General features: G+C 47.7%; 1 protein-coding gene across 2 annotated transcripts in view; it reads right to left on the minus strand.

Moving 5' to 3' along the window:
- KIF15 (kinesin family member 15) overlaps positions 1-15418 on the minus strand; it is a 2141222-nt gene that overhangs the window by 972453 nt on the left and 1153351 nt on the right. For both annotated transcript variants that reach the window (XM_069648268.1, XM_069648269.1), the window contains exon 21: positions 11252-11402. In XM_069648268.1, the coding sequence (XP_069504369.1) occupies positions 11252-11402 (151 nt within the window). The remainder of the gene's footprint in view (positions 1-11251; positions 11403-15418) is intronic.

Consider the following 15418-nt stretch of genomic DNA (forward strand, 5'->3'; position numbering starts at 1 on the left):
CTTATGCTCTTGACAGCATGGGAGTGGAGCAGTTGCCATAGGTGGGGCCTGAACTGAACCTGCAGGCTTTGTAAGGATGCAGAATTAGGAGTGACACGGTTGTTGCTATAGACTTATTTCAAAACAAAGAAAAATAGAAAACCTTCCTATCCCCTTAACACTAAGGGGTGGTTTCCCTGCCTCAAAAAACAAGCAAAGGGGGTACTGTCAGAAATAATAAAGGTCAACTGTGGTGCCAAACTCCATTCCCGTCGCTTAAACTAATCTACAACTAAGGATAAAGTCTCTGCACCCTTCCAAGAAGGGTCTTCTTTCCTCTGTATTGGAGTATGTGACTGTTTCAAATATGCCAGGTGGGATGTCTCCCTTCCCCTGGATTTCTCCTAGTGTTGCAACACTAAGATTATTCCACTGTTTTCCTTCTTTTAATGTTCCACAAATTTAGGAAGGGTTAGGATTCCCTTTCACAGGTTTTCTTCTCAACTTCATATTTGATTGATTTATCATGCGCCCATACACAAGTGTTGATTGTGGGTTCTAGGCCTTAGCTTCTGCCCAAAGTCCGGCAAATTAGAGAAATGGTCCTTCTCTGACTTACTTAGGCCCATTCTTCACTTTCTTAGCATCAGCCTCTTTTTGGATTCTCCCAGATGCAGTGACTATGTGCTGTGACAAAATTACTTGGTTGTTTTTATGGGTGTGGGTCCCAGACTCACATTTTTTTCTTTTTTCCGTTTAGTCCACCTGGTATATCACCCTGCCAGGTACTTTGACTATGCCGATTGCTCTGGAGGCCTTGATTGCCTTTGTGGGTGTGGGTCCCAGACTTGCACCTTTCTTCCTACTATATTTAGTCCACCTGGTATACTATGTGAGGAACCTGAGCGCGCCCTCACTTCTTTTCCTTCTGTAGCCTCCTCTTGGGATGCCAGGGAAAGGCCATTGCTTTTGGATCCTGACCCTGGGGGTGGATATACGAGGGACAATCACCCGAGTGGAAAAGACTTGGGGGGAGAGCACGTCCTTGGCTGGGACATGGTTTCCACCCATTTCCCTTTCACAGCAAACCCTCCATTCCTCAAGTCTTTATAGGCTTTTGTCAGCCATTTCCCTTTTAATCCCCTAAAACATTCCCCAAAACACACCAGCATGCTATTGGGGCAAAGAAAAGGACAAGTAGAGCGACATCCCATCACTTTGTAAATGCAGACACACATCGACCCCAACCAGGTACTCAGACAAGGAGGAGGACAAGAGTAAGTCAGCACTACTGCTTTAGTGGGGAGTAGTCTGGCCCTTTTTGGAATAAGCATGGAGGAAAGAGCTTTAAAAGTCGGAATGAAGATGGAAACAGTCAGCTGTGGGAGAACGCCCACAGACTGCTGGATGCAGGCAGAACCCCTCGGGTGTAGCAGTGTGGCGGAAGGAGCATGCAAGGCCTGTGGACAAGTGCAGAGTTTATGCAAGAGGAAGCGATGGTACCGGACGGTGGATGTCGGTGGCAGGCTGTAGAAAGGAGACCGGCTTGACCGAGGGAAACGTTTGTGCAAGTCCTGAGTCGCAGAAGAAGCAGTGCTGGGTGAGCAGGATCCATGGAGGACCGCTGGGAAAAGACGCGAGGTACCGCACAGAGAGAGATTATAAATTACTCACCGTAGTGACTAACGTACTCTTCGTCCCTAGTCCCCTTCCCTCCATACTGCAAGGCAGTCTCTCCTTGGGACAGGAGACGGAACCTTTTTCACCAGACAATGCATTGTTCTTCTTTAAATTTAGAGGCCCGTGGCCCTGGGCGCATGCACTAGCCTGACTCCGCCCACAAGCGCCCCTCCTCAGTCCCCATTGATGAGTCGACAATATTTAACATTGCCCAATGAAAATAGTATTATTGGGGGGAGAGGGTGGAGGGATGTATGGAGGAAAGGGGACTAAGAGTATGTTAGTCACTAAGGTGAGTAACTTATAATTACTCTTAGGTCCCCGTCCCCTTTCCTCCATACTGCATGGGCGATTACAACTGAATGTAGCCGCAGGGTGGAGAGGAGACCCCCCTAAGCAAATAAGTTCCTCAGAACGGCCTGTCCGAAGGCCGCGTCTGACTTGGAGCCAGCATCCAAACAGTAATGCTTACAGAAAGCTGAAGGGGGGGCCCAGGTGACTGCCCTGCTTAGGACTTGCCACGGGACCTGCCGCTGTAAGGCGATGGCCGCGACTATGGCCCTGACGGCGTGAGCGTACATGTTAACTGGCAGCAGTTTCTGCTGCCCCTCATAGGCTTCCTTGATGGCTGCAACCATCCATCGAGCGATCGAAGACTTGGATGCTTGACAGCCTGGCCTGGATCCTCCAAAGGTGACAAATGGAGCGTCTGATTTGCAGAAGCCCTTGGTCCTATCCAGATACAATTTCAGAGCGCGATTGACATCCAGACAGTGCAAGACTCTGACCCTCGTCCTTGGGGTCAGCGAAAAATCTGGGCAAGACCATTTCCTCGTTCAGATGGACTGCAGAGGGTATCTTAGGCAGGAATGCCGGGTGAGTCCACAGGAATGCGAGGCGAGCCCACAGGACCACCTTATTATCCCTGTGGAAAATGGTATAGGGCTCTGAAGCCACCAGGGCCTAGATTTCGCTGACTATGAGCAGAGGTGAGTCCCAATAACAAAGCTGTCTTGATTGTGACCAGCCTGATGTCCACTGACGCCATTGGGCCGAAAGGTTTGTGTGCCAAGGCGCCCAACACCTCATTGGAGGTCCCACATGGGGTGTGGCTTCTTGATGGGTGGGTAGAGCCTGGACAAGCCCCCCAAATGCTCGATTACTGGGTTGGAAGAGGAAAAGGTTTCCTTCTCAGAATTTCAATAGGCCCCTGTGGCTGCCAAATAGGTGCAACATGTGTCCACCTGCATGCCTGAGGAGAAGGTAAGGAAGTGCGCAGTGGCCCTCTTGATGGCCGTGATCGTGTCCTCTGAGAGAAAGACCTTCTCAGAGCTTGTATCCCAGATGAGGCCCAGGAAGGTGAGGTTCTGTGTGGGCTGCAACTGAGACTTCTTGAGGATGATCGTAAACCCAAGGTCTTGAAGTGTGTTCATAAGTGCGGAGGAGGTGCGGGTAACTCCCTCCGGAGATCTCGCCCTGATGAGCCAGTCGTCCAGGTACAGGTAGACATGGTGGCTCTGTGCTCTGAGGAGGGCTGCCACCGCATTCATGATTCTGGCGAATACCCTGGGGACGGAGTTGAGGCTAAAGGGTAGTATCTTGTACTGGAAATGGCAGCCCATGATCCCGAAACGTAGGACGGAGCGATCCAGCTGCCAAATAGGGACATGCAGATAAGTGTCCTTCAGATCAAGGGAGCATGTGCAGTGTCTCCACAATGAGCGCTGAATTTACCATCTTGAATTTTTGAAGAGGAAGAGGAAGGGAGAGGTTGAGGGTGGATAGGTCCAACACAATTCTCAAGCCAGCCTGGTTCTTCTTTCGTATGGCAAAAATCCTGGAATAAAAGCCCAATTCACTCTGGGAGGCTGGGACTTCTTCCACTGCCTGGCTCTCGATGAGCAACCAGATCGCCGCTAACAGAGTTGCTGTCCCAATCTGTGGGAGTGGCGGGGAGGAAGGAGGAGGAGAAGGGACCGGTAGGCGGTACCCGAGGATACCAGAGGATCCAGGGCTCTGCGGGGTTCAAGCGCCAAAATTGTACATGAAAGCCTGCGCCCTCCCCACCCCCACTGGAGACACGTGGACCTGATGGGACACATCATGCATTTTTTCTCCTTCTGAGGCTGGTGCGGAGGAGGGGGACTGGAAGAAGCACTTGCCCAACCTCCCCCTTTTTGTTGCTTGTGCCGGTGCTGACTGGGTGAGCGATCAGGTTGTCTCAACCTCCTCTCCTGGAAGCCCTGGAACCCACCGGATGACCGCCCCTTGTCTGAGCATTGATGCGACTGGGCGTATGCCTTTGGCGTGGCCTTCGTCAGGATAAAGACTTTGCTGTCTGCGAGTGGCTTTTCTTTTTATCTAATTCTTCGCCGGTGGTAGAGTGGAAGAGGTCACTACCCTCGAACCTGAAGGTCCAATATGCCTTCCTGGACATCAGGGTTAAATATAGTAGCCCAAAGCCAGGCCATCCTTCTCATGTCCGTGCAGATGGCCCGGCCAGAGGTATCGATATGGGCAACGGTGGACTCCATGATGTCCTGCGCAGCCAGCTTGGCTTCTCCTAGACCCCCGCCTTGTAGCGTGCCTGGCTTTGCACCAGAAGTTCTGGAAGGAAGTCTGCCATTTTCCACCAAAGCCTCTGGTTAGCAGCTGCCAGCAGGCGTTGGAGTACAGTTTCTTTTGTACACCCCCAAGACCACCTCCTCCTTGCGCAGCACCGAGGACAAGGTGGCCCCGAAGGTTTAGAGTAGAGTGACGCCGCAGGAATCACTGAAGAATGCGGTTGAGGGTACGCTGACAGCAAGAGTGGATCCCCCTCTGTCTGTCTATACTTGGCATTAAGGGGCTTATTGATAGGTTGGGCCGAGTGGCATGAGCCACCCCTTTCTGGCGAAGGACAAAACGTCTTTCTGCATCGGGACACCCGTCTTGGTAGGGGGTCTTAAGGTGAGGACTTCTGCCAGGAACCCTCCTCAGGCTGCTCTACCCCTGGTTGAGGAAGGCCCAAATATTCTGCCAAACTTGCAAGCCTGTCGTGGAAGACCTTCGCTGACGACAGCGTGTTAGGGTCCTCCTCCTCGTCTGTGTCCACCAGGATGTCTGGCTGGTCCGGAGCGGGTGGAGGAGTGCTTGGAGCCGTGGGCTGCGGTGTGGGGACCAGAGGCTGCTGCGGAGGTTGTTGTGGAACCGCCTGAACTGGCGCTTGAGCTGGCATTGCAAGGGCAGCAGGTGCTGCGCCAGTGTCTGTGGAACCAGAGCCATGGGAGGAATGACTGGAGGGAGCAAGTCCCTGAATGCATCCCATAGGATGGCCCCCATTTGGGGGGTTTGCATCAGAGCCAGAAACCTTTCGAAGAACCGGTCTTCGGAGGCTGAAGAGGTGGCAGGCGATATTGACGGAGGCCGGGGCACACTCTGCCTAGGTACCAGGAGAAACACTGCCCTGCGCCACTGATGGATAAGCTGTAGGCCAGGTACCTGGTTGACGCCAGACCCACCTTGAAACTCTCTCACCTGCCTGCTCTGTACCTAGGAGTGGCATTGGCCGAGCGTTGTCTGGCCCGGCAGCCATTTTGTCGAGCTGCGTGCCACGAGCGAAAGTCGTGGTGCATGGCTCATTGGGCCCAGCCTCCTCCAAACCACTTGGTGGTGGAGCGAGAGACCTACCCGGCACCTCAGATCTAGACCTGGAAGGTGTCCTGCCCTCGGCGGTGTCGCCGGTAGTGCTGCGTGAAGGCGCCCCCTCAGACATTGACCCGGTGCTGGGGCGTATCTGCTCGGGAGTACTCCCGGTAAAAGAACCTTGCGGTCCATCAGCACTGATTCCGGAGAGATCTAATGACCGCACAGCTGTATGGCCGGTAGCTGGACTATCCTTGGTGTGTGTGCTGGTACCAGACCCCGATGGGTTCCACCCGCTCAGGTGCTTCCTTGGGAAGGAGTCGCACTTGCGGGGTACGATGGCAAATAATGGCTCTCCTTTGGACCTCGATCTCTGCTTGAAGAAGTTCTTCAGGCCCTCCGGAGGCGATCCTTCGAAGGGCTCCCTCCACCTTGCTAGTCTGTTCTTGAATGCGCATGGAGTCTATGCATTGCACGCAGTAGAAGCTTCCCAGCCGTGGTCGAGGCAAAGAGCGCGGGGGTCGGACGTGGGGAATGCTGGACACCTGCTGAAGCCACCCGAAGTCGACATACGCCGGGGAGGGGCGTGACGCCGGAGGACTAAGTACCCAGATGACAGATAAAAGACAAAAAGATAGAGTCCAGGGAAGAGCGAGTGGTATTACATGGCAGGGCCGAACCCAGGAGCGCTGGTGAAATCAGCCCGTTCCCATCGATGCGGAAAAGGGGACTGAGGAGTGGCGCCAGTGGGCAATGTCAGGGTAGCGCCTGCTCCCAGGGCCGCACGCCTCTAAATATAAAAGGGAAGAAGGTTTTTCTGGTGAAAAAAGTTCTGTCTCCGGTCCCTAGGAAGGGACGCCCTTGCAGTATGGAGGAAAGGGGACGGGACATAAGAGTAAGGAGCCTGTGGTGGCAGAGCACCTAGTAAGAAGCCGGAAGTTCCGACCAGTGAGTGCACCCAGAAGGGGGAACACTGTGCTGGCAGGCGGACATAGAAACCAAGTAATGGACAATGATTTAAACGTAAGCACGCACTGCTGTTCCAATGAAAGAAGATATAAGGTCATTTGAATACCGAACTAAATGAAAGCAAGCTGTGAACACTCAAACCTCGAGGAGTGAAATTAAGATTGTGAATCTTAATGAAAGGAAGTTTGTGAACCATACTGAAACAGTGACCTGTATTACCTGATGCTAGCAAAGCCATGAGAACACAGTTGGATGCATTATATGAGAAACCTAGCATTGGCAATGGCCAAAATACAAGGAACCAGTGCAAGCAAAGTCAAGAGCACAAAGTTGTATGATATGAGAAATCAATGTGTTAATAATAAAATAAATATTTTGATAAACAGCATTTAGACTGGTTTTCCTGTTTGAGTTGTGAAAACTTCCCCCTGGAATAGTTTGTCACCTATAAGCATCTAGTTTTGTATTAGTAAAGGTTTCTAAACCTGTTAGAGGTATTGATTGTGGGCTTTTTCTCCTTCGCGCCTCCCACAGCTATCGATTCTAGTTTTAATAGGACATTGTAAAGCAGTATCAAATTCTGATGTAGCAAGCAGATACCGTTGCTCTAGAAAAGCTGTGCAAGGCTTACTCTAGAGACTAGAGGAAGCCCTCCACAGCTTGTCAAAGTGGATGACTCCAAGGGTCACAATGAATTGATTTGTTAACTAAATCTCCCTTTCCTACGCATTTTTAGTTTTGTGCAGATGAAACTTCCCCTGACAATTCTCCAGCTGTGTTCAAAAGAAATTAGGATTGTGAGGTTAGCCAATTCATTTGCAGGTTGAGCAACCCGATTTTTCCCCGTGGGCCTACATGTTTTCCGCGAGGCAAATTTCTTCTCTCCACTACAATATCTTTAGAAGCAAACACAACATTGCAAAATCACCTTTTTAAGCAACTTAACTTGCATTTTATTCAAAAAGTATTTTGCCATGCAAACCACAGAACAATGCATTGAAAAAAATATACCATCTACGGACTGAAATAGAGATGCAACCTATTTGGCTTCTGCTTGTAGCTTAACACCTGGAACTTCTTTTGACTCCAATACAAACTGTGCCACACAAAATGCACACGTAGCAATACACTGCATCTTAATTAATTTTCGAACTGTGATTTCTTTTTAAAACTAAGCACAATCATGTCAGAGTGCACTTTTTGAAATTTTCAATATCTCAACACTTGGGCTTAATCTTGGGTAGCACACTAAGTAGATAATCAGATTCACTTGGTTTTTGCTGCGACTAATTTTAAAGTTTTCCCTTCATTTTTTGAGGGGTCAAGACTATTAAACATCTAACTGCATAATATGTCAATAACTATCCTGCTTGGTGGAAAAAGCTACATTGCTTAAAACTCATGTTGAAGTTAGATTTTCTACATGCTATACAAAGACATTGCTACTGCCCTCCTCCCAGTGAAGTTTCTGCTTATTATAGGAGGTCACATTCGCAGGAAATCGCTTCAGCTTCGCTGTATCAACTCTCTATTTTTCATCACAATCCATGCATAATAAAACTAATAAAGTTCATAAAGAGTTGTCTTGTTGATGGAACCCTTCTCACGAAAGTACCCTTTGTGGTCAAACTCGGAATGGCTTTGCTCTTTTTGGAAGCGCTACATCCAACTCACCGGCTGTGTTGATCACTCTAATGCTTCTTTGTTCTTGGAGCCAAGGACGTTACCCAGGCGGCTGCCGCTCGTCCCCACCTTAGTTGGTCACACGGGAGGGCCTTTGTATCTCTGACACACAATGCAGGAGTCTTCAGTCTTGTTTCCTGGCCTCATGCTTTCTGCTTCGCAGGTTCCTGGAAAGTAACGGTTTCTTGCCGAAAAGGTCAAGGGTATTTCCCTCCTTGCAAACCCTTCTTGGCTTCCTGTCTTTCTCCCCTCGTTCAGCTGCTGACTCGAAATTGCTGTTCCTTCCCGTGCTATGCCTCACTCAGAGTGTGCTCTCTTGCTCATCCTTTTACCAGTGTGGGGAAGTTTAATGCAAGTTAGGTGTGAGTGATTGTCAATTGTCAGTAATTGCCTGACTTCGCCTTACCATAGTAGCGGGACATGTCGGATACAAGTCTGTTTTCTCCCAGAGCAGGCTGTCCGTGTGTAAGTGTTTTTGAAGGGAAAGCGGGGAGGGGGCAAAGTTCCCACGTATCCTACCTGGTAGAATGGGATATGGTTGTTACAGGGTGAGGAATACTGCGTTTCACCATCCACTGTCCCACTCCACGAAGACCCCTCACCCAGGTGATCCTCTCGCATGTCTTGGCCACCTGGATGACAGATGCCCAGGGACAAGTGAGTGAGACACCTGGTTGCTCACAGTAGGTAGGTGGAAACAAGTATTCCAACTCACCCCCTGTACTCTTGACTTGCTCAGAGACCACTTCAGAGGCTCCTTAAATCGCCTGACCCTGTGCCTCGTGCATTAGTAGTTCAGTTGTAGGGATTCTAGAGGGTGGCTGGTGCAGAGGTCAATTTCGTCATCACGATTTTGGTCCAGCTAGCAGACAGTTCCGTGCTCTGTCGCAGCGGTCCCTGTCACTGGACACCTTGACAAGCCCGGCACGAAGAAGAAAGGACAACCATGTTGTCCATTACCTCAGAGGACCTCGAGGACACAGTGCAGTTGGAAGTTGGCGATGGCCCCCGCGATCAAACTGTAGAAATAGACCCTTGTGGTGAAAACATAAGTTGGTCCTGTGAGGCCCCACTTTGTGTCGGAGAGCTGAAAATGAGGGGTGAGGCCTCTTGTTTCACAAGTCAAGGAAATGCAGAGTTCCAATTTCGAACTTGGGACAAGGACCAATGCAGGGAGGTAGCCACCAACGCAGATGGTCAGCCAACAGAATTGCTGCATGAACGGCGGAAGGCCCCCAAAGGCATGATCCTGAAACGGGGGTCGAGGGTGGTTGTTCGCACCAATCCAGGGATCAAAGCCCCAATGAAGGCCTTCTGGAGATCAGCAAAAGGATCAGGGCTTCACAGGAACGGTTGAAGAAGACAATGCTGGATGGCGGCAAAGATGAGTTCAGGGACTTCAGTGAAATGCTCCATTCCAAAGGGGTTTTGGCTCCAGCGACGATCTGAAGAATGGCTACACAAGTAGTCTGCTTATCCAGGATTTGAGCTGAAGTCACCACCAAGCCAACCAATTGCAAGGATCTGCACAATTCAAACTTGCAGGGGCTATCCAATTATGAAACAAGTTTTCCCATGTGTGCCTATGCCTGCTTAATAATTAAAAAAAACACTGATCTTGAATTTCAAAACCACTTAAGCAGTCTCTTAGAATTATCTTTAATTTTCAAATATTGAGTGGGCTTTGCCGACATGCTTTTCAACCTCCAAAACAGAGGCCCTCCTCAGGGCCAATATTTCACACTGCAAGTGTTCTAGTGTAGCTTACTATTCTTCAGCAAATCTTCAGTAGTTCTGGCAACATATTTTTAATTACATTATAAGTAGAACATCAAGGGACTCAATTTAATCTTTAAAAGTCTGTAGTTAAGTCTCCATTCAAAGATGGCCGCCACTAAGAAGATCGTGGAGTCATATCAAAAGTGGCATCATTTAAAAGGAGGACAATTAAACAACCAGAACAAGCGTCGTAATGCAGTGAATCACAAAGGAAATGAAAACCCACGGTTGATACCAAGCCCCCGCGATGTATTGTGTACAGGTAACAGGGGAGTCAGTAGATGAAGATAAATGGTCTATCGTGCATGCAGTGAGCAAAGACAGTTAATTGGGTGGTGTACCTTCTACGTAGGTATACCCGTGAGAAGCCAGATGACGCAGGTTGAGAGCTTCCATTAACAGAGATACAGCTCTGATAAGGGTAGGAATTCCCTGCTTGTCTCAAAAGTAGCTAAAGGACAGGGCATGTGAGAAACAGATCGTCCTATTTAGGACTCAAAGAAACAGAAAGGCAACCAGAGAGCACAATGCAACACTAAAATTAGAGTTGGCATTGTTTTTTCAGATTTGGAGATGGAGTCCTGCCACGCAAAGAGTGACATTAATATTCACGGGAACAATATATGTCAACAGGTAATGGCCCCACTTCCCCATAATTGTTGTACTAGGTGTTTATATAAAATGGACATTTGTAGCTAATTCTTTGGTTTTTTGCTGCAGCTTGGGCATATACACACAGGATAGCTTCCCACCCGACATCTCCCTTTGTGATCGGGATGTAGCAATAGTGTTAAAAGGTTTTAAATATGGACAGAGTGTTGAAACGCTATGAACACTGTATTTTGGATTTATAATGGTCACTATTGTTAAAAATTGGCTGTATCTAGCTCACAAGTGTAAAGTGGCTGCGCTAGCTTTAACCCCTGAAGAATGTACCACATTCATAGAAGAGGGAACTGAAACATGACATGTTGGGTTTAGAAGACATGTATTGATGAGCTTGTCCGAGTTAACAAACTTGATTATTCATTCTGTAAAAGATTAATTTATATGTATTTTGTATAGTGGTCACTCCTTAGGAGACAGTCAATTTAATTCTATCTTAATGTGAATTATGTTTTTGAAAATAATTAACACTGTAGTACTTACTTGCTAGTACAAGTTACACAGATCCTTTAGGTGTTAATGTTAAGCAAGGTAAGTACAGTAGGAAAGCTTCAACTCCCTCCAAAGTCAGGACAGGTTCAAAACAGCAAAAACTGGGGGTGGGCGGGTTCCATAGATGTCTATGGAGGGAAAGCAGCAAACCAAAACTTTCCTAACAGCTTTTGTCGGTAGCAGTAAAGTGCCCAGCCTCTTGCCCAAAAGGGAGATTTCTGTGAAAACCCAGGATCCAATTGTGGTGGAAGGTGGAGATGGATCACATCGGCCATGAGGAGAAAGCAGATGCCTCTTTTGGAGCCCCTTGTATTGGTGGAAGAAACTTTCTGCATCTTTAATGAAACCAATAAATCAAAGAAATGTAAAATGATCTTACACTTAGCTCAGATTTCACCGATTCACCTTCTAGCTGGCTGCTCTGCAATAATTGTTTCAGTTGATCAGTCTCAAACTTCATCACTTCTTCTAGATTATCATATGCATCTTGGAGAGAACTTTTTTCTTCTAATAGCTTTTCATGTTCTAGCCTAGGATAATAAGGGACATTGCTTAGAAACCAATAAAACCAACACTATCCCATTGGAAAACAAGCCACCATTGTTAAAGAAAAGTGTTAATCACATGAATTTAGTAATCTACATTTCAAGTTCACAATACAAATGCCAGCACAGATAACTCTTAATGGAATGAACTGCTCATATAAGCAGCTACAATGAGCCCAGAACATCAGTTACCTTACCCCCAACTTCACCTGTGCTGCAAAAGCCAGGAATAAGTCGATCAGAGTGATATATAAAACATTACTGAAGATTTGAACACATTTTCAAGAAGGGACTCTTCAGCAAATCAAATGTATTCATAAAAAAGTACAGAAACTGAAACACCCTCTTCCAATTAAAAGGTCTTCCTCCAGATGCTTAATAGCTCCCTAAGAAGAACACAGAAGATGCAGCAAGCTCTAGCAATAATTCCCTTAAACGAAGTAACCATGCTGTAATGAGCCAAACTGGGGGACGCCTTCTGTGACTCCAGGCAGCAATGTTCAGTAAAGGACCTTGTTGCAGCTTGCTAAATACCTACAACATGGAGCCAGATATGTTCAGACCCCCTTTATCAAATCCAACCCTTTTTGTGCAAAGCATGAACCATTAGGACACTTGCAGAGTATTAGCATGACCTTTTACACCTACAGAAAACATAACACTTGTTTATCCACCTTAAAACATTTCTCTGATGTAATGTTACAGACAAGAGCTTCATAAATAATCCATGCAACCTCTTTGCCATCCTGGATGAAGGGGACAGGGCTAGGCTTGCAGGAAAGAAAGCTGGACTCCCTCAAAGGATCCCCTTTCTCAGGTAAAAGGTCAAATGACTTACTTTCTGTAATGTTCTTTCTGATGGATGTTCCTCCCACAGATTCCTTATCTTAAATATATTCCTGCAGCTTCAGCTGGACCATGGAAAAACGTTCACCAACAGGGGCCGGTGTGCTACTTCAGTGCCTGGATCCCTCAACATGTGTACTCCAATGCCATATGTGACGTCTGGTCCAAATATAGTTTGTACAGTGCCCCATGTTCTCGGTTACTTTTTTCCATGTGCTGAGCCGTGTGAGGGAATAGTAAAGGAACTGGAGGAGCTCTCCATCATTGGGGCAGGTTAAGAAGGCAATTGAGAATCTGTGGTAGGAACATCCCTTAGAAAGAACATTACCAAAAAAGCAATGTATTCTTCTAAAAGGAGTGTTCCCGCCCATAGAATAGAATCCTCATCCTAGACTCTCACAGAAGTAAATTAGTTTCGGGAGGTGGTGAAAGTGAACACAGAGAAAGATCAAATCAGAACATTTTGGTGGAATGCTCTGCTACAAATGGCTTCCTGACCATAGAGAATCTAGGCAATAGCGCTTGAAAAATGTATGCAACGATAAAACGATTACCAGCTTGCAGCATAACATATGGTCTAGCTTCTGAAGAGCTAAAGTAGCAGTCATTCCTCTAGCACCAAGGCTCTCAGGCACCTCGTTCCACGCTATGGAGCAACACTCAGGAATAAAGAGCACTATCCTCCTGTACCATATCTGCTTCGTCACCGATGGGCCCATCCTGGCACCGGTGTACACTACAAACAGTTGATCTTCGCAACTTCTCCTATTCTCGAAAGACAAAACCTTAAAGCTCCTCTGGAATGAAATCTGTGGAACCTCTCCTGGGGAGGAAGATAGAACACAGTTAGTTGGATTCTATGTCAAGACCGGAGGCTCCCATTATGCTTCTCTTTCTTTATTTATATATTTAAAGAAAGAGCGTAGCAGCAAAATATTTATGTAACAGAAAAATATTCATATAGCTTAACAATAAAATAGTAGAAAAAAAGGTTTCCAAGTAGTAAACAAACTACATTTCCCAGAGTCTAGGGAAAGTCCAGTGTAGTGTTAATAACATGTGACTAATGTCCACCAATCAGCTAACAGTTCCTCCCATAAACAGGCTTGAATACGATGCACTTCCTCTTTCTTTGCTGCTCACATCATAAGATAAGTGCATTATATTCAATCTGTTTATTAATTACTATTTGTTATTGTCTGATACGCTTTTTCGTGATACGTTAGGACTGCAACGTGTCCTTATGCTCGAGCGCTAGGTGCGCCGTGACCTTTACCTTTCCCTGAAGGGTTAATTTCGAAATTACCGATGCGCTACGCGCTGGCCCCTCAGAATATCTCATCTGACGCCAGCTACTTCCTGCTGGCGTCGGAATTCGTACTCCGACTACAATTCTTGTGTTTAGCGGCTTTACTGCCGCCTGATCCGACAGAGGTTTCGCTTTTTGTCCCCGGACGCTCTTTAGCCGCGTCCTCTGTTAGGCAGAAACCTGTGCAGTTCCCTCTGGGACCACTGCAAAAGATTTAGGACTACAGGTGTTTGGCAGTAAACCCACTTGGTAGCAGTCTGTACCACACAGATTCACTTGGTAGCTGTGGCTGAGCAGTCAGACTTCCCTCAAGAAGAGTTAGGCAATATACAGAGTATTCACAATAGGTCAAGAGAACACAGTAGAACAAGTAAACACTGACCAGGGCTTGGTGTAAAAGAGATATAATTATTTATTTAAAACCACATCTAGAAAAACACACAGGCACTAATACTAAGCAATTCAAAAACACGGTCACTAAAAGATGTACACTCCCTTAAAAGAATATTAGACAAGTCTTAAGTAAAGCCCCACATTTTCAGACAGTGGTGAGCGCTTAACGTAGATGGCACTCTAATAGTTCGTTTTGAAAAGGGAGAGAAGAGCAGAGAACAAGATGAAACAGATCCCAACACTTATCAGAACATACAAGGGGGAAAGGCAAAGTAAAACCGTGAAGTTAGAGTTCAAGCGGCCGGATCCACTTTCAGAGGGTCCAACGAAATGTGTCCAAGGTCACACGGTTGCAGTGCACAAAAGTCTTGTAAAGGCTCAAAAAGGAGTTGGACCAAAGAAAGGGACCAGTTAGAGGGTCAAGGCGGCCAGCCCAGTCCAGAAGGTTAATGGGTTATTATTACCTTGTAGCAATCTTTAGAAAGGGAGGCCTGGCGGACACAGTACCTTAAAGTGGTGAGAACGCTCCAGCGGGGGCAGTTGTTCCTGGCAGCGGATGCAAGTCGGTGCTTTGTCTGGGGGAAGAGAGGATCTCCTCGTGGAGGAAGACAGGAGTCCGTTGCACTGCCAGGGAAGAAACCAGCTGCGGATTTTCTCAGGTACAAGGAGCGGTCCGGTGATTCGCGGTTCAGTGGTGAGTGGCTATCCGGACGCCGGGGTGCTTGGCACGGGCAGTTCGACCACAAACCGGGCTGGGGTGCGAAGAAAGGAAGGTAAACTGGTTGTGCCCACCAGTCAGGGGAAGAAGCCTCTGCAGCCGGGAGATCTTCTCTGTCGTCGGGAAGTGGTGAGTCGGTTCTGCAGGGCTCCACCGGTGGTGTCGTCGTGGTAGGTCAGCTCAGCTGCTCAGTCGGATTCTCGGGTCCTGTGGCGACTTCTGACGTTCCAATCCCCAAAGCCCTGCTTTTATGCAGAAAACCCCCACTCACTCAGCCTAGCTGTCACTCAAACATGCTAAGTGGTGAGCCGGCCGGCTCACCACTTGGGCCAATCACACAAGAGTGCGACTTGAGTTGCCAAGGTAACTCAGTCCAGGGTGCCTAAACCCCCTCCCACACCCCTGTGGTACACAGGCAGTGGCACCACTTTTGGAGGTTTCTGTGGAGAAGCCCGCCAAAAAGTGGAACAAAGGGCACGACTTGGGTTGGAGTCACAGAAGAGAACACAAACGCCATTTTAGAATAGAGTCTTGGCAAAAAATACCGACCGGAGAATTGATATTAATTAAATAAACCGGCGGTATGTTCGAGGATATGAGAATTAAAAAATTAAAGTTGGTAGCCTTGAACAATGGGAAAATCCCATAGGAAAATATTAGCGGTCGAATATAAAAAGTAGTTTCCACTGCCACCAGCGAAAACTCGATCAGGGGGGACGGAGACATGCCCCCTCG

Source organism: Ambystoma mexicanum, chromosome 2q, assembly GCF_040938575.1.
Source record: "Ambystoma mexicanum isolate Mex_15411 chromosome 2q, UKY_AmexF1_1, whole genome shotgun sequence".
Classification (NCBI taxonomy): domain Eukaryota; kingdom Metazoa; phylum Chordata; class Amphibia; order Caudata; family Ambystomatidae; genus Ambystoma; species Ambystoma mexicanum.